Genomic DNA, 20785 nt, shown 5'->3' on the forward strand with positions numbered 1-20785 from the left:
AATCCATATTATTGTCCCTTTCAAACAAAAACACACGGTTTAAACGCAGTTTAAAGCCCGGAGTATAGTCTGCTTTTTTATGTGTACGCGAAGGTATGGACACGGCCGAACGCAAAGTATATTTTATTTGACACGTACGCGTACACAGAGGTTGGTGCGCACACTCTTCTGATGACGATCATAATGATCATATACATGTATACCTCGGCCATAAGTGATGTTGTCTGTGCATTAAAGGTGCTGTGTGTACATTTTAGCGGCATCTAGCAGTGAGATTGCGAATTGCAACCAACAGCTCCGTCCAAAGTCCCACATTGCACCTTTAAGAAAATAAATTTGGCAAATTTTGATGTGACCTTTAAACAAGTTTTCATGCAGTATAGCACGTGCTAGTGGATAAATGATATGTTTACGTGCCTTTTAGCCAGTTATGAAGCGAGTGGCCGGAATTATTAGATGGAAAAATAACGAGGTCTTTGAATTAGACCCTGGATGTCAGTGCAATTCAAAGGCGAGCCTAACATTAGCTCTTGAGAGAAAATCTTTCTGAAGAGTCTTTAAGATCCAATGTTGGTCAAGGTGAATAGCACAGATGCAGCAGAAATGAACCATATCTGTCAGCCCACACAGATGTTTATAACTGACAGTGAGATATGCCTGTTTTCTGTCCCGCTCTATATTCTTTGTTAAAGCCCCTCGAAATGTGTTGCCCTACACTTGGTCGCGCAGCTCAAAGTGTGAAAAATCCGTAGGATGACATGGGCTTCGGTTTTTGTTGTGCCAAAAACAAAAGGCAGCTTGTAATTCAATACAAACATAAGCGCCATTTATAAAAACTCATCAGCTGAAGAGCGTTTATGTGCCTGTGTTCGTGTGTAAAGGTGTGTGGGGCACTCTCTCTAAAAAATCAACATGCTATACTTAGCCTGACAGCACTCACAGGCTGTATTATATAAACAGCATGAGGGCCGCGTGAAGAGCCGTACTTCATCAATCGCTTTTTCCCATCAGGAAGGCTTGAAATGTTTCTAGAAACCACTAATCTGATTTATTCTGAGAAATATACACTGACTGTCAACCAGACATCCCAAAGTCATTTTGGAAAAGGTTTGTAAATAAAGCATTAACTAACCTAAAAAAATAATCTACCAATACCGATAGATTTGCTTTTTACTCCTAGGATTTCATGATATAATAATTTGACATAAGAAGTACACGGTGTACAAACATTACAGGTTGCATTACAACATTATATAATGTTTACATCTATACGCAGCCTTAAAGGTGTTATGTTTTTAGCGGCATCTAGTGGTGAGATTGCGAATTGCAGCCAACCTCTATTTCGAAACACAATGAAAAGCTGCCACAGGACAAACATGTCACCGTCTGAGACAACGTAGGGACGAAACACGCTCTGTAGAACAGTTTGTCCCTTTAGGGCTACTATAATTTCGAGTATTACTAGTATATTCGAGTATATTAATTAGAAAATGGGGCGACTTCCATGTAAAGGTACATTCACATTATATTTGTTGCTCGTCCCTTCAAGAGGCATTTCTAAATCTGGTTGTCAAACAATTGATTACCGTCCACTCCAGTAACTGACGAGAGACGAATGCAGTGAACTCCACTGCTTCATTCTCATTGGTGGTCGCTAACGAAAGTCACTCATAATTTGAATAAAGTTAAACATTTCTCAACTTTGATACACCACACCCAGTCGCCAACGGTCACTGTTGTTCGTGTTGCCTGAAATCGCCAAGCTTTCATTTAAATCAATGAGATCGCTTAGCTAGTCGTTGCTAGTCTGAATGCAGCTTAAGGGAACCCGCGGTGTATGTAGATAAAAACGGCTCATTTAAAGATATTACAAATAATACAGTGCTTTATACACCACTGATAATATAGTCACGTATATATCATATTGTGTTTATCTTAAGATATCCCTCTAATGCTGCGTTTAAACCAGCCGCGGTAGAGGCGTCAAGCGCGAGTGATTTCAATGTTAAGTCAATGTGAAGATGCGTTGATGTGCGTCTGGAGGTCTAGACGCAATTCCGCCTCATTCGCGCAAATTGCGCGAATGGCACGGTACACGCGTTACACGCGAATGGTGCTTTTTGTGCATTTTGCGTTTGACGCGAATTTGCGGCTGACGCCCGAGTAAAAATGTTAACTTTGGTGGATTTTCACGCCGCGGTAATCAATCAGGAGCCTGCTTGCTGCTGTGGTGGCAGCCCACCCGGAGTCACTCATTCAACATGAAGGACTGATAATATACACCACTGATAATATAGTTATGTATACTATATTGCATTTCTATCAAGAGATCCTTCTAAAAGTTACACAATGCATCTTTAAACAGTATTGCAACCCGTATTTCCTAATAGGTTTTCCAAGACTCCACTTACTCCATCCAAACAGAACACGTTGCTTAAACATCATAAGTTTAAAAGTTCTAAATGAATTATTGGTTCGAAATCTCATGAAATTTTAATGCACCCGTCGAAGGCCCTGGCAAGAAAATATCAAAATATCCTGCATGTCTAGTTTTCTTTCTCCAAACTTTTGACACCATCATCCATTTCAAAGCCACACAGTGTGATCCGACTTTGCATAAACACAAAAGTACATCATCAGTTATACTGCAACGAAAACCAGACCGGGCAATGAAATCTTTGCAAACTGGCACATTCCACCTCACCCTGGGGTTTCTTATAAGATTAACTGTCTGCATAGTAAAAATGGCTGACTGGCAAACTGAGCATCTGAAGTGAAACCGATTCCACGCTATAATAGATCACGTTTGTAGATGTCTGCTGAGAAAGAGCCGCCTGACTTGAACTGATGAGCAACGCTCTCTGAGCTTCCGCTAAGCCTGCCAAACAGGAAGGGGCGCCCATATATGGGCACCACTATTGTCTCCCAAGGCACAGCGCTCTCTCATCCAGCGTCTCCATGACAACCACATCCAGAACTCTGAGCCAACTCATAGAGATTCAACTGCTACGATTTAAACCAATCATATAACAGACGGCTGGTGGGAAAAAATGTAAACCACCAGCTTCTAGAAGTCTCTGGCACACATTCAATCAAGGTAAAGATATGTATGTGGGGGAAAAATGGGACACAAACATGCCAGTAAAAACTGTACTAACAGAAAATGGTTTTGTGCATTCAGTACAAAGTACTATAGTTTTACCATGATTTTCAACATTTTATTATAGTAAAATCTATTTTTTATCTCTATCATGATGGTTATACCATATTATTCGCAATAGGTTAAAATTGTAAATACCATCTAAAACAATCACTTTACTATCTATCTGTCCATCCATGCATCCATCTAGAAACACACCTGATCATTTCAATACACCTGAAAACACATAAATCCACAAATGTACTGTAAACAGCTTAATGCTTATAATTCAGGTCACACATAAACATATTATTCATTGGACAAGAGTTGAGGTGGATCTGCAAGATTGAGTCACACTACCCTCATCTCTCTCTCTCTCTCTCTCTCTCTCTCTCTCTCTCTCTCTCTCTCTCTCTCTCTCTCTCTCTCTCTCTTTTCTCTCTTCTCTCTCTCTCTCTCTCTCCATGATAAAAACTATACATTTGTATTGCTTAAGCATTTGCAGCTGGGATTGGTCTCTCGCCTCACTCTTTCAGATCATCTCATCTTTGACTGCTCTCCATTGAGTTGTGGCCTTTCATCAGCTATATCCAAACACAATGTCGCAGATAAACCAGCAAACATTGCCGTTGTGGTGCACTCACAGCAGGTGAGGGTTTATTGCACAGAGAGCTGTCACACATCCCTGACTTCTCATTAGTTTGTTTATCATCTGCGCTGAGACAAAGTTAATTATCTTTTTCTAAGAAATGTTCAATCAGCGCACAGTGAATTGTCTACAGGGGAGTCAGAAATCACGTGTGTACCGATTAATTTTGCACAGGATACTGTTCGGCTGGCCTTTTAGATTTACTTTTGCATAAACGCACATACAGATAATTACTACCTGAGTCAGCGGGAGACTTGCTGCGTCCGGAAAGGGCCGAACTTCTGTTTCCAGAACCCATTTTTCCATAGGAAGTGGATTTCAATTCTGTCAAGCAATGAAAAACACATTCGGATGTAGGCAGCACTTATGCCAGTCCAATGTATTAGACCAAATATCAAATTTATAAAGAAAGAAGAATAAGAAATAAAGCACTTTTCATTCAAATCAATTTACATGCGTGTTAGACTTTAAAAAGTAATACAGTAATGGTTGTACTATACATAAAACCGAAGCCTTTGCACACAACATGATTCATTTTTCTGTGGTTTTCACAGCATTTTCCAAACAACTTTGCATTCTCAAAGCCAGGTGTGACCTTATCATGAATGTGATGAATAATGCACCCGTGTGTCCAAATACTTTTTTGGGGCCACTGTACATGTTCGCATATATGGAAAAAAAACCTATTTCGGTTTAATATCAGTTTTGTATTAAACATTAATTTCATTAGGTTTACTAATGCATCTCAATTTTAAATACTGTAAATATATCACACTTCCAATTAACTGTAAAGTTTGATTTCTTGTATTTATTTATTTATCAATACTGGTAATCTAAAGATAATTCTTAAATGCTAAATTTATCCTCTTGGGAAAAGCAGCTTTCTCAAAATCCTGAGCGAAATCAAAAAGATGGCAGCACGGCACGTGAAGAAAGTCCTGTCGAAGATCTTAATCCTAAATACGGATCAAAGGATTTAAGTAAAATGTAAACAGACCAGATTCTGTCTTTACATTTCACATCATGAATCTCAAGAATTTCGCCTTTTCTTCTGCAGTATCCCACTGTAAATAATGCATTCAGATTCAGATTGCAAACCCCTGTGACACCAGGTATGACAGCAAATGTCACAGTCTGTAGAGCAGGAGATCCTGACGGGCAGTAAACTCACTTCACTCCCAGTCTCCATGGAGTTACAGGCACAAGTTTTAACCCCCTCATTCCCAAGCACTTAAAAATAACCACCTCTCTCCATAATTAAAAATTTACTGACGGCTTCTTAAAATTGATAGATGCTCGCTTACATAATCGTCTTTTTTGAAAATAATAATTTGATAAACCCAAAGTGACTGCTAGGTAACACAAAAATGAATATGAGATATTGCACTCAGTGTACTGTTATGAACTGCCATTCGGTTCATATTAAATATGCCTCCTTTAGGGAAATCACACGTCAGTGGCTGCCATTTTGGCTCCATGCAGTTTGCCATCGGCACGCTTCATATGTTCTGCCCGGCTCTCACGTGTTATTCTGCCGCCTTTATAATAAAGTCTCTTCAAATTATTTCTAATTCACAATAACAGACAGTATGACATTAAATAAATTTGGTTTGTAATAACTAAAAGCCAACAGAATTAGATAGATACTACCGTAGACAGACATATACAGTAGATACGGACGGATGGATATGGTAGATACGGACGGATGGATATGGACGGATAGATGCGATGTGTTAGATGCGGTGGGATAGATGCGATGCATTGCGATAGATGCAGTGCGATAGATGCTGTGCAATAAATATGATGCGATACGGTGCGTTTGATTCGATGCACTGCAGAACATGTGATACGATAAATGCGATGCAATGGATGCTATACATTTGATATGTTTCGATAAGGCGCGCTGCTGTAGATTCGGTGCCATTCGATATAAATGCTACGCTACGGTTGCTGCTGTGTGATGCGATACTGTGCGATATGTACGGCTCGTTGCGGTGGATGCAATGCGATAGACGTGGTGCGATAGATGCGATGCGATAGATATGGTGAGATAGCTGCGATGCGATAGAAATGATGCTGTGCGATAGGTGCGGTGCGTTAAATTCGCTACAGTGGAAGCGGTGCGATAGATGAGATGCTGTGCGATAGATGCGATGTGGTGCGATAGATGCGGTGCGTTGTATGCAATGTGGTGCGATAGATGAGATGTATGCTATGCGGTGCAAAAGAAACAATGCAGTGCGTTAAATGTGATGCGATAGATGCGATGTGATAGATGTGATGCAGTGCAATAGAAACGATGTGTTGCGATGGATACGATGCAGTGCGAGAAACTGCGTTGCAATATATTTGGTGCAATAAATACGATGCAGTGCGATATATGCTGCACTATATGATAGATGCGATGCGATAGATACGATGCTGTGTGATAGATACGATGACGTGTGATAGGTGCTGTGCGAGAGATGTGATGCTGTGCGTTGGATACGGTTCGGTATGATGTGTGCGGTGCAGTGCGATAGAAACGATGCTGCAGTGGATGCGATGCGATAGATGTTGTGCGTTGTATGCGATGCGGTGCGATAGATACGATGCAGTGCGATATATGCTATGCTGTGTGATGGATGCAGTGCGATAGATACGATAGATAGATAGATAGATAGATAGATAGATAGATAGATAGATAGATAGATAGATAGATAGATAGATAGATAGATAGATAGATAGATAGATAGATAGATAGATAGATACGGTGTGTTGTGATGGATACGATGCTGTGCGATATCTGCAATGTGGTGGGTGCGGTTCGGTGCGGTGGGTACGGTGCGATGGATGGATGGATAGAAAAAATAAATAAATAGTGTGCATAAAATAAATAAATAAATTAAATAGTGCATAAGTGTGCAATTTGGGACACACCTAAATAGTAAAATACTAATAAAATGAATACTTTAAGTCGCTTTGGATAAAAATGGCTGCCAAATACATAACTGTAATGTAAATGTAAGATAGACAGAAAGGCGGACCGATGGACAGACGGACAGATACAGTATGCCAAAGCGGAAAATAACAGGGTGAAGTACACTCAGCGTGCTGTAACATGACAACAATAGAGAGAGTTCTCTTTTATTAAAGAGCTCTTCTGAATACACTTCAGAAAACTGGGACGCCTGCTCTTGACTAAGCTCACATCAGCACAGCCTTTATTTCCTCACACCATTAATGAAAGAAAGCCAGACAGGAAGACACATAGATTCTCATTTCCCGAAAACAACAACAACAGAAAAAGTTAAGAGAGGAAATCTGTCAAAAAAAAAACATCTATCTACCTATCTATCTGACTGACTGACTGACTGACTGAAGAGGACAGGAACCCATTAAAGTCGTGGCTGGTGTAGGCGTAATGGGGAATACAATTCTTTGTTATTCCTGAACATATGTGGGATGAAATTTTAATGGACTAATATGTAAGTTTGCTACAACTGCTGATGAGATCATGACAAGTACTGTGCAAGGTAAGAGTTGAAAGGGCTCAAAAATGAAAGCGACCACTGAAGAGTTCATACCGCTCTCATCCAACAGGAAGTCATCCTGGTAACGGAACTTCTCCGGGCCACATGCGATGAAGACGTCCTCATCCCCAAAGAAATCTTGAAGGCAGATGACCTGCGATTGAAAAGAGGGAGATCATTAAACCTTTAATGAACGCCTTGAGGATCATCACAAATAGAATTCTTAATGTTCAAAGACGTTTTGAAGGCTTTTCGAGTCCATCTCTAATGTATTTTTAGGGAGACTAAACACCAGGCCGTTACTGTTTACTGCCTGTAATCAAGAAGAAGAGAGATTTACCACCCAAGCATAATTTCCAATCAGTCCTGTGGTCGTCTTCAGGGGATGACTGCTATGAAAACCATTTCACAGCTTTATAAGTTCAGACAATGAATCAAGAGAGGAAACAAGTAAACAAATGCAAGTTGAGGTAATGTGGGCTTACATAACAGCCTTAAATGCTCGTGAGGATTTAACACCTTTTCAGAGAAGAAACAGTAGCTTGTTCATTGACAGAATTATTGATTTATACACATTTACTTGATTTAGACCTTTAAAGATATGTAATGTTATGTGAACTGATATTCATTTTAGGACACTAAAATGTAATTTTTGTATTAAGTGATTAACTAATGCTAATGTGTTTTAGGTGCTTTTATCCAAAGCGACTTACAGTGAATTACAACATATGTATCTTTTAGCATTCTGTGTGTTTCCTGGGTTTGAACCGAGGGGCAACCATTCGATCTCTCGACTGGCCGCTAGAGGCGGGCTCCAAAAGGGAGTCAATTCCCATAGACCCCCATGTTGAAATGCACAAATTTACAGAAAATAATATTTTAACAGCCTCGTACAAAACGTGTTTTTGTTTATATAGCTAATTTTGCCCTTCATGAAAACTGTGAGGTGGTCATTTTTTTGTAATTCGTTTAGATTATATTAAGCCTTAAAGGCGGAGTCCACGATGTTTGAAAGCCAATGTTGATATTTGAAATCACCCAAACAAACACGCCCCTACCCCAATAGAATCTGGACCTTCTGTTGATAGACCCGCCCCACACATACGCAACCCGGCATTTGATTTGATTTGATTGGCTATAAGTGTGTTTTGGTAGTCGGCCGTCTCCTTTTCCAAAGCGTTTTTCAAACATCGTGGACTCCGCCTTTAAAGTGCTGCATAATTAAGGGCGTGGCCACTTGAGTGACAGGTGAACTGCCACTTCTGTCACTACGTCAAGCTAGGCGGGCGCGGTTTCACCAACCAGCCACCTCAGCTTCACCCAGTTCCCGCCTTTTAACCCATTTTCGGGTATCCGCAAGTGATACAACAAGCACAAACCGGAAGTTAACTTCGAGCCAGATGCGTAACCGCGGCAACGAGGAAGCAGTCTTTATAGCATCTTTGGTTTAAAGAGTAAACGTCTAAAACAACAAAGCTCAGATCCTAAACAGGGGGAAATATCTGATGATTTTCATTAAACGCAATTGAAAACATCAAAAACAAGAGTCAGTTAAAGGCGGAGTCCACGATGTTTGAAAAACGCTTTGGAAAATTAGACGGGCCGTCTACCAAAACACACTTATAGCCAATTAAATCAAATAAAATGCCGGATTGCGTATGTGTGGGGCGGGTCTATCAACAGAAGGTCCAGATTCTATTGGGGTAGGGGCGTGTTTGTTTAGGTGATTTCAAATATCAACATTGGCTTTCAAACATTATGGACTCCGCCTTTAAAGAAAACAGTTTCACGTCAGAACATGGGCATGAAGGACCACTGGGGAAAAAGTGATGCTCTAAAAAAGCCAAGAGACCGAGCTAGCAAAAAAGGAGAAAAGATCAGCGTCACACCCCGACTGTCGGAGGCAGCTGCCTCCCAGAGCAAAAAGTTGCTTTGATGTCGGAAAGAACTGCAAAAACAAGGTTAGTTATACAACGACCATGTTCACCAGTACTCGGTCTCTTTAAGCAGAACAGAGAAAGTGAATGAGCTGACACAATAAACTGAGGGAGTGTTCAAAGATCAAACGCTTATAACACGCAGATCATTTCAGAATAGCCGCACACACAAAAAAAATGGCTTTTGGTTTCACATGCCTGTGTATAAAATAATTAATGAATTGCACATAAGGTAAGAACAAACCATGAACCTGAGAAAGATTTTTTTTTTTTTTTTGAGTTTTACAGAGTTTTAATTTGAAGAGCTGAAAGTATCGTCATAATTTTTACTTAAAATTAAAGAGCAAGGTGCACGGTTAAATAAAAGCTGTCTTTCACTGATAAATTGAACACTTGCCTAAGGGTAAAGTCTTAGTTCCTTTTTATTTATGCTGCAATTGCGCCATCTAGAGGATAATGTAGGAAAGCGCGTGACAAATTTGTCTCGTGTTAGTTTGTGGAGCGACGGATTTAACATAAGACATTTTACATGCTGTTGCTGTATATTAATTGTAAATATGACTATAAAAATATTTTTATTGCCTATATTCATCTCTGAAAGCCATGTTTTGCACCTTAATGGACCCTGTGACCTATCCAAATGATAGAGGCATTGATATAACCACCACTAGGCGGCGCTGTTTACTTACAAAACAGAACGTTATGACAATTATACCTCTGTGCATTACTCTATGAAATATTACGATAAACTAGATTTTATTTTCGTTTCAAACATAGCATAAATCTAGGTCAATCCCTTTCTAAAGGGATAGTTCACCCAAAAATTCTGTATAAAACCTGTATACACTTGTTCTGCTGAACATAAAATATTTTTTGGAGCACCACTGACTTTTTTTCTTACTTAAAGGGGACATTTCCAAATAAATCTTTAAAGACCCCAGAGTACCTATGTGAAGTTTTAGCTCTAAAATACCATATAGATAATGTATAATAGATGTTAAAATTGCCACTTTTTAGGTGTGAGCAAAAAGTGCCGTTTTTGGGCGTGTCATTTAAAATGCAAATGAGTTGATCTCTGCAACTGGATAGTGCAGATTAAGGGGCAGTATTATCCCCTTCGGACATGACAGGGGTAGGCAAATTTCAATTACCTATTTTTTCACATGCTTGCAGAGAATGGTTTACCAAAACTAAGTTACTGGGTTGATCTTTTTCACATTTTCTAGGTTGATAGAAGCACTGGGGTCCCAATAGGCTTTATCCCCAGCTGCACTACTTCCTGAACTTCAGCCAGCTCCTTGTTTCCTGTCTGGCATTATTGGACAAACTGATTAATCCACCTGTGTCTGATTATTGTTGTTGTGGCTACTGAGGTCAGGCACACCTGGATTAATCAGTTTGTTTGTGACTACTGAGGTCAGGCACACCTGGATTAATCAGTTTGTCCAATAATGGCAGACAGGAAACAAGGAGCTGGCTGAAGTTCAGGAAGTAGTGCAGCTGGGCATAAAGCCTATTAGTAAACTTAAACATGGAAAAAGTCTGATTTTTATGATATTTTCCTTTTTAAAGACTAGTTCACCCAAAAATGAAAACGGTCATTATTTACGTAGCCTCAAGTAGGAAAATACTATGGAAGTCAATGGTGCTCCAAAACAGCTTGATAACAAACAATGCTGAAATTTTCTTTATTTCTGTTCAGCAAAATAAATAAATTTAAACAGGCTTGTAACCAAACCTTTTTTGGGGGCACCATTGACTTACATAGTATTAAGTATTAAGGTTAAATATCTTTCTTTGTGTTTTTTACAGGTTTGGAAAAACTTGAGGGTGAATAAATAATGACAGATTTCAGTTTTGGGTGAACTTGTCCTTTTTATAACAGTTTTTCAACAATCAGGTATGCCAGAAAAACAAGAAATACATGAAATCTCTGCAAAAAAAAAAATAATAATCTGTGGGATTCTTTTGAACCAGATGAAATGTCTCTTTGCATCACAGTACAAAAACTGAAATACAATCTTCATAAAGCAGTGCTCTTCTGCAGTATAGATGCTCCATCTTGTTCTCACCCACAGCTCTGCTAATTCAGCAAGCCAAAAAACCTGTGATGTCCTATTTTTGTCATTCTCACAGATGTTTCACAGAGAAACTGAAGTGTCTACAATAAATTTTGAATGTACCTGAGGCAGAGCGAAATAGCTGGGGTTATACAGTTGCAAAGGAACACTGTGCGATCATCAAAATGAAACGTTTATCGTGTTCATTTATCTCAAATGATACTTTTACTTACAATTACACCTGTGTTTAAAACCCCATATAATCAAAGCAGTAGTTTTTTGGCTTTAAGTTCATGTACTGTATATAACCTTAACCATTGATGCTGTCCTTGGTGCTGAAAGTCTAGCATTGCAACAACCAAGGCAACACACACACACACACACACACACACACACACACACACACACACACACACACACACACACACACACAATATTTATGTCATGTGCCCACTACAAAAAACAAAACATGCAATGTCCTTTAAAAATAAAATCAAGCACAAAGTAAACAATGCAAACACCAAACAACTTCTCTCTCCCTGTTTCCCAAAGCATTATTTCAGGGTTAAAGGTCTGATCTTATTAAGTAGGCTGGTTAATCCTGTTGGTACCATGAGATGGGAGCCAGATTAGTTGTCTCCCTCAATAGAAAGAGAGAGAGAGAGAGAGAGAGAGAGAGAGAGAAAGGTAATGACACACAGCAAGGATTCACCATTATGCCACCTCACATGCCATCAAACCTCTCAACACCCTGTGGAGTCCCACCCACCTACATGTGTGTGTATAAACCAGTAGGGGGTGTGCAGGGGTAGGAATGTAAAACGTCACACCGCGCGAAGGCACAAGTTCACATAAAGCCATCCTACACCCATATGTGCATGTTTATGTGGGTGTGCGTGTGTAAATGTGTGTGGAGGGAGTGAAGTAAGACACTAAGACCACGCAAATCCAGGCCTTATGACAGCATTGTTATCGTGGGAGGCTCGTGTGTCATCATAACAGGCTGCTCTTTAAGCAGATGAACCCCATCAGACAACAGATTGAATTAATGCCCACCTCCGCCTGACTGTTCAGCAAGCCTCCTCGCAAAGCCTTCGGAAAAACTGTTTTCTTGAACACGTTCGATATTTGTTATAAGCTATTGATGAATTATGATGCTCTGTTTTGTCAAAATTAGACATACTGTATGGGCATAGTGTATATGTTAAATGCCATCTTTAGGTTCAGAATTGCAAGAAGATCCATGAAACATGTACACGTTAAAGAAACCGATTTGCTAGCCAGAAATGCTAATGACAGCATGGACCAAGGGGCGTCTAACACAAAAATGTACAAAACAGCACCATTAAAGTGTTTCAGATGATTCATGTGCTATATTTTAAGTTTTTTTTAAAGAAATATAACAACTTTAAGTGAGGAAAACAATTACAATATAAGATATTCACTAGACAGTACACTTTTAGAGACTTTTTTGGTACTTTTTTGCAGCTCGAGAGCTCAAATAAATTTTTGATGCGTGACAACAGAGTTGCTCACATTTCCTTTTCAATAAGGGTAAGTAAATGATCACAAAATTTTCATTTTGGGTGAACTATCCCTTTAAGATCACCAAACATCAGGGGAACTGCACCAATAGCGTCAGTGCCTGACGTAATTTGGAGCTCCTTCGGATGAATTAGGTGCAATCTTGATCTCCTAAATCAGGCCTGCTAAATGCTGAGCAGACTTCAGGAGCAGTTACATAAGCTCTCAATTATATAAGACAGATTTCAATGCCAGAAGTGGGTGGAGATAGATTCATTTTATTATTACAGAACTGCGGCAAATAATAAAATCACATTCTCGGAGGAAAGAGCAATGAAAGAAGGTTGCTTCAAATGAGCAGACTCTTTCTATCGCTGATGATTGCTCTCATTAAAAAAGTTATTATTGCAGCACACAATAAAATATAAAGAAGTGATGAGAAATGTTAAGCATTTCTCACGGAGAAACATTTTAGAAGTTACTTTAGAATATTTAAAGCTGCAGAACAAAACATAAAAGTGGGGGTAAAGTCAGAGCCAATGGTTTATGACATACAATGCAGATGTGCAATCGACGACCCAAGTTCGATCGTCCGATGCCGTAACCCTCTCTCCAGTCTCCTACCTGTACATTCCTGTGCTCTCCTTACATATGTCTGTCAAATAACTTTTCAAATAACAAAAAACTTTTTGTGGGGGTGCATGTGTTTACAAGAGAGATATAAATGTCCCTAATTTTTGGCTTTCGATATGTGAAATTTTGGCAAACGTTAAAATTATTTGCATATAGAGTCCATTTGCCAAACACACACACGCAGGGCTCTCATGCCCAAACACAAGCTGTCAACACATAAGCATACACACACACTCATACACATGCACACAACTGGTAGAAATGACTCAGCAAAAGCAGCAGACTGAGGGAGAAAATTAACTCAAGCTAGGTGAACATGAAGATGAAGCTTACATTTACATTACGTTGCATTTTGCAGATGCTATTATCCAAAGTTACAGTACATATACAAGTAATACATTTCTTGTATCAGTATGTGTGAACCCTGGGATTGAACGTATTACCTTTAAGTAGCTAGCACAATGCTTTAGCAACTGAGCGAGAAAAGGTCTGAGAAAAGGTATAAAAAAGATACAAAACAGTACCTTTTCTGTACACTTTTTTCTACCACATCTTTTCCTTCCCTTCGCCTCTCTATTAATGTGCTTGGACACAGAGCTCTGTAAACAGCCAGCCTCTTTTGCAATGACTTTTTGTGTCTTGCCCTCCTTGTGCAAGGTGTCAATGGTCGTCTTTTGGACAACTGTCAAGTCAGCAGTTTTCCTCATGATTGTGTAGCCTACAGAACCTGACTGAGAGACCATTTAAAGGCCTTTACGGGTGTTTTGAGTTAATTAGCTGATTAGAGTGTGGCACCTGGTGTCTTCAATATTGAACCTTTTCACAATATTCACATTTTCTGAGATACTAAATTTGGGATTTTCCTTAGTTGCCAGTTATAGTTATAGGGTATCACCCCAGCTGCAGTTTTGTACCTTTTTATATTGCAATATCTTATTTTATAATTATTTATAACATTGTATAAATAACAACAACTTTTAAGTAAACTGCGATTATTATAATGAAAAGATCCTTGACCAAATGATATTCCTGAATATCCGTTGTACTGGTTAATAGAAATGTTTCCTTGAATTAGAACTCCAGTTTTTTGTTTCTAAATACAAACTAAGTTACCACATGACAAACCCTTTATTTGTACTAAATGCAACACATGTGCAAATGACTCAAACCCAGATTAAACTTCAGGATCGGTTTCGGTTGTTAATCCAGATTTGTATGTTAATTACGGATTTAATTATGAAATTAAGAAATTCTGCTGACTACAGTAACCGCACAGAATTAGGCCAAATGCAGTGTCCTTGTACATGGAAAAGGATGGGCAGAAGGGGTAAATGGCCCGCCAGACAATGACAGGCTGTTATTAACTGAAAGACATGGCTAATAAAGCATGGTCCGTGTATGCAATGGGGCGTAAAATCAGTTATGTCCACACGACAAACTCCAGAAGTGATCACATGACTGATTACTGATTATACGCCTGTTATGTTTCTGACGCCGCCCGTAGCATATGCCAGAGGTCATTACGAATCACAGACTGCATGCAGGACACATCTGCCTGTTATTTGTGTGTGTGTGCGTGTGTGTGTGTGTGTGTGTGTGTGTTAAGACTTGAATTTAAGTTTGGTGTTAGAATTGGGTTATGGTTGGGGTTAGGGTAAGGGTTTGAGCAAGGGTTAGGCACTTAGTTGTAATGGTTGGGGTTAGGGTAAGAGGGTAGGGGTTGCATTATGTCTATGAGATGTGTGTGTGTGTGTGTGTGTGTGTGTGTGTGTGTGTGTGTGTGTGTGTGTGTGTGTGTGTGTGTGTGTGTGTGTGTGTGTGTGTGTGTGTGTGTGTGTGTGCGCGTGCGTGCGTGCGTGCGTGTGATTAGGCTTAAGGAGGCTTAAAAGATAAAGACACGAAAACCCTATCCATGATATTACACTTATCATATGTCTAGCAGAACTCCCCACACACACTACTACCCACAGTGACGTCACAAAGGCTCAGCTGTTACTAAGCAACTGGATCACATCGTCATAGAAACTGTCGGCGGGTTGATCAGTTTCTTTGCTAGCAGAGATCATAAGGGAGCAACAAGCATGGTTAAAATTAGCTCATGTCCAAAGTCCTGTCCTTTGTGAGAAAAGAAATAGCCTGGCTACGATACTTTCTAGTACAATACGCTGCAAATACACCTGAAGGTTTTTTTTAAACGGATTCCTTAGTGCGTAAATTGTTCAGTAAGGCATGATGTAGCGAGACTGAAAAGATATTAAAAGAAAGACAGACAGCACAAGGATGATGAGAAACTGTGTGCATGCCGAATGTGTTAAAAGGATTTGAGATCATTCTGACACATGTTTATTATTAATTTCAGCTGCATGCCCTTTCTGTCAGTACCCATCTGTCAGCACTGTCCTCCAGCAGCACTGCGCCACAAGCAAAAATCTCAGCCTGCACTTTGTAGTAAAATATATTTCTGGAAAACACAGGGACAGGATCTATCTGAGGGGAACCAAACCAGCTGTGCCACAAAAAACTTACATAACTCACAACTGTGTAAATGTACAGACAATAAACATTAGTCAATCAATCAATGCTGGTGCTGTGTGTCCAGGTTTTTGCATGAGTATGCCACAGATTAAATAATTAGAGATGCACCAAAATATTTTTTTTCCACCGATAAATGATGAATCAGACTGATATCGGCCGATACCGATAGTTTGGTGGTTATATTAACTAGAGCTGGGTATTGGCAAGGGCCTCGCGATACGATACATATCACAGTACATGGGTCATGCTTCAATGTACACTGAAAAAAATTATTCATTGAATTTAATACATTTTTTAATCAATTTATTTAAGCTACATTTAAACAAAATTTTATATTTTATTTTACGTTACTAATCTTTTTTGTTTAAATGTAGCTTAAATAAATTGATTGCAACCACTTACCTTAAAAAATTGATTAAATTCAATGAATCTTTTTTTTCAGTGTATCACGATACGATACGATACATTGCGCGCTGCGATACATTGCATTACTTTTTTCTTATTTTTTTATCAAAAATGTAAAAAAAAATAGAGCTGAATTTTTTTTTTACTTTTTTTTGAGCCAAAGTGCTTCTACATGTCGGCCTTGAAAGCTGCAGGTGTTTTTACATTTTCTGCCATTTTCTCACTCCTGCTAACTTCTGAGACATTGTCCGAATGGCCGTTTTATGACTGGACATAAACTGGACAGCAACAACTGCAGCGGCGGAGGAGGTCTTTGACGCACACAGAGGGATTTGATGGGTTTTAAAAATATACCGTTAGCAGAGATTGAAATATCGATACACTATCGTGGAAAATTGATCACGATAGTTAGCCGTATCAATATTTTTGCACAGCCCAAATATTGACTTGCATTAACTCAATTCTGAAGATAAAATTTTCTGAATGTTATTCATTTATATAATGACTGTTAATATTGAACATTAAACTAGTGATATGTCTTTACATTTTCTATACACAGAGCTCAAATTCATTGCATTGTAAAATAGCTTTTAGCGACCGCTACCGATTATTGGTCGATATATCGGTGCATTTCTAGAAATAATGCATGCATTTGTACTATGGTAATCATCCAAAGGAAAGTCTTATGGTATGTGCAAAATGATCTTGATCTACTGCTTCTGACCTCATTATACAGTATAGCAGAAAAGTATCATGAGACTCTGGAATACGCAAAGACCCAGAAACCCAGATCAAAAGCTCTTCCGTTCATTCACATTTCATTTGTACATAGAGACTAAATAGTTAAGCATATAAGCATAGCCTCTCCCATACAGAAATATGATAAATAAATAATGTATTTTATTTATTTATATGTATTTCAATATTTCAGATGGTCCATATAGATCATGATCATAGCATGCAATACAGCAATGCTGTATGAATCTGTGTACATCAGTGCAACAGGCAGATGTTGATTTCTAAAGGTTAAAACATGAATCATTGAACACAGCAGGGTCTGTGGGCTCTCATAACTGCAAGATCCAAATGGATGGGTAAAACAAACTACTTTTTGCCATTTAAACAACTTCCAAGCGCATTGTCATGCAACTGATCTAATAGGAAATCAGCTGCAGAATAAACGAATCAATAAATACAACAATCCAAACTCTGCACGAAAGCAATACACATATCTGCTAAACCATATGGCAACCAATTAACCAACAGCATCTGCGTCTTGAAGAAACAGATGCATTTACTTTTGGGAAAACTGCATCCGCATTGCATCCTCAAACTATCCATATGGGCAGATTGCAATTCATCTCAACAGTGTTTTGGTTTTATATCCGTCATTAGCTAATCGTGCTAAAACACAATTCATTGTCTTCTGTTCTATTTCATTCAGAATGAATCTGGACAGGAACTAAACTGTAATTTTATTTATTCACTGAAATGCATATTTTCCATTCATATAGTTCATTAATAGAAAGCCAGGTTAATTTAAAAAATATTTACACAGCGGAGAAACACAAAGCTCACTACGATTACTGCCCTATTGAATACTGAAATACTGGCACAAGAATGGCCTCTGCTTTATTATCCGACCCTCACATGGCACACCGGATAAAACTACTTCCCAAAAGGACTTTAAATTGCATTTATATCCAATTGCCATCGTTGACAAACAATCCAGCACATAAATGATTTAGTGCTATAGAAACCACAGGAACAAGGAATTAAAGCTATTAGTATATATATGTGTGTTTCTATCGCTCAACCACAACAGACTTTACTAACAACTCCTTTAGAAATGACTTCAATCACTGACGCAATGTCTTTTAAAATACATCAAAGCAAAGATGCCATCACAAATATTGGCATGAGTTGCGTCCACACCTGCAATCTGTATTCAAACCTCTTATGATCTTTACCACAAATGAACAATAAAGAGAAAGTTTTACTTTTATTGCTTTGTTATCTGTACTCCTTAGATAGGCTAACCCTACAAAAAAACAACAAACATCCATCTATTATCAATTTTTACCTCCTCTCCTATTCCTGTTTTTTGATGCTTTTGTTCTTTCTTTCTTTTCCTTTAAACGCCATACCAGCTTCTAAGGCTATATTCAAGACTAGAAAAGATGTTTAAAATTCAGTTCCGCTAAATTTCATCTTAGAACCATGTTTGGATTGATGCTTTTGTTCATAATTGCATAACCATCATAGATCACGGGGTGGAACAATGTGTGTCTGGCCAGGCTTGTTCATTAAACCGCTCCCTTAGGCCCAATCGATCCCTATTCTAAAATTAGCAAAACCCATAATGCTCTTACTTTATCTGGACGCTGACCAGCGGCTGTGATCCTTCACTGTTACTTCTGATATCAAAAGGTGGATGTTGTATGAGCTACTTGAGCTGAAACATTTAAACGAGAAAAGTGTCATTTCAGCCGCACTTGTGTCCCCTGTCTGTAATGGGATGGACAAGCAGACAGTCCCGCCCTCAAACGAGAGACAAAATTTAGGTGTTCCAATAAAATCACAAATGACTGTTTTGACAGCACCCCAGTGCTTACACTTTTTTGGGGGGGGACTATTAAACACTGTAAAAATAATGCACTTTACCTTTAAAATTATTTAAAAATTCGATACTGTTTGAATGGCAAAATTGAGCAGTTTGACAAAATCTGGCGCTCCTTTCTCTGTTATCTTGATGGAAACCCTATAAATTGATGCATCATTTATCATTGTAATATTTTTCACCATATTTCACATTTAATGTAAACGGGTGATTCTTGTAAAATTAGACTTATGAGGTGTCATGAAACATTTTGATGAAAAAAGTAAGAGTATCAAAATAAGAAGCATACAGTTACAAACATCTCTTTGTGTACTATTTTGCACATGATTTCAAATGACATCATACAAACCAATTTTGTTGTTTTTCCACATTTAAGGGGAAAATTATCATTACCGCAACGTGTCCATCACTGGATTTAAGTTATTTGACATGGAAATATTTATAATTAAAAAACCAAAAAAATTAAAAGCTTGTGGTATTTGGTGATCATTTGTAAATGTACAGACAATAATAAGGAATATAAATGTGTCCAAGACCTATTTTCTCATCCTCCGCAACAATTTTCAATCATTGTTTAAGCCCTCAAGGAACTAGCATTTTCAACAAAAAAAATTGTTGGAAGGGACATAATTGACTGTGACACTCAAGATGGCTACCAGGTAAGCAGTTCTTATTTTTTTCTCTCCAGATAACAGTTGAAATTTTGTTTGTCATAGTACCTAAACAACTTTTTAGTTCTCATTACCGAAACATGAGTTTGTAAATGCATATATTTAATGTAATATAATGTTGCGGTAATGATAATTTTTTATAATGCTGATCTAAAAAATAAAAATATTTTTAAATCCTCTAAAAAATAATGGTTATAGTAAGTTCAGACCTTAATCTTATATGTGCAAAAAAATTGGCTTCAAGGGCTTTTTTAATTTTTTTGATGCTGGACACCTTCTAAGTCTGAATTTCGTGAGAATCACCCAAACCGGACTGGTAAGGGATGATGTTTTTTTCTGTTTTTTGTCTTGTATTTTAGGTAAAAGAGTCTGTAAGATTGCAATTCTTCTTTAAAATCTGTCTCTTAATAAAACTTAATTGATAAAAAATCCATGTCCCTACGTGAAAAGATTACAATTCTTGACATATACTACACCATAAAACGGCTAACATGATGTCGTGCCACAAACAATCTGTCGAAACTCTTGAGTTTTCCATGTTCAAGGTGAATTAAAAAGACACGGAGACAGATCCTTTCTGTGTTGTCTGATGGTCTGAGACTTTGGCAAGGCAGCAGCATGGAGATCAATGGAGAGAAGTGATAGATCTGTGTGTCAATTAATTATCGCTTAATGAATCTCAGACACATTTTTCTTATTCGCAGGTGCCTGAGCAGAAATCTGTAGATGTTTTTAGATGTTATAGACCATTCTGAATATGTATATATATATTGTATATTGAAGTATATCAGCGTGTGCTGTGTGTGTGCACGCATATGTGTGTGTGGGCACTTCAATCATTCTGCATGTGTGGGGTGTTTACAGCTGTTTCGGAGCTTAAAAAGGTGGGAGGAATATAAATGAGAGCAGAAGCCCGAGTTATTTCTGTGTTCTGCTATGACAGAGATTCTGTTATTTCGAGTGTGCGTGGGCACAGACACCGATTCCCATTCATAAACTTGCCATAGGGGGGAGTTTCTAAAGCATTTGATGGTCAAATAATGAGATTTCGGTTCCATTAGCTATTATGATTTATGAACTAACAATGAGCAATACAGTTT

The 20785-nt window shown here is 38.4% G+C and overlaps 1 protein-coding gene and 1 long non-coding RNA gene across 8 annotated transcripts in view; one reads left to right on the forward strand and one right to left on the reverse strand.

The window, feature by feature from the left end:
• dclk1a (doublecortin-like kinase 1a) overlaps positions 1–20785 on the reverse strand; it is a 42215-nt gene that overhangs the window by 19843 nt on the left and 1587 nt on the right. For 5 of the 7 annotated variants that reach the window (XR_008645270.2, XM_073874409.1, XM_073874406.1 and 2 more), the window contains exons 3-4: positions 7355–7454; positions 4026–4112 (exon numbers count right to left, since the gene is read on the reverse strand). Coding sequence is in view for 6 of the 7 variants with exons in the window: in XM_073874409.1 (XP_073730510.1) it covers positions 4026–4112; positions 7355–7454 (187 nt within the window). In the remaining variant the exon portion in view is untranslated. The remainder of the gene's footprint in view (positions 1–4025; positions 4113–7354; positions 7455–20785) is intronic. The other 2 variants (XM_073874407.1, XM_055208088.2) reach the window with 1 other exon arrangement.
• Positions 8719–16100, forward strand: LOC141369078 (uncharacterized). The gene is made up of 3 exons (XR_012372627.1): positions 8719–8857; positions 9078–9261; positions 15814–16100. It is a non-coding gene; the product is annotated as an uncharacterized lncRNA (long non-coding RNA).

The sequence above is a fragment of the Misgurnus anguillicaudatus genome, chromosome 12 (assembly GCF_027580225.2).
Source record: "Misgurnus anguillicaudatus chromosome 12, ASM2758022v2, whole genome shotgun sequence".
NCBI classification, from domain to species: domain Eukaryota; kingdom Metazoa; phylum Chordata; class Actinopteri; order Cypriniformes; family Cobitidae; genus Misgurnus; species Misgurnus anguillicaudatus.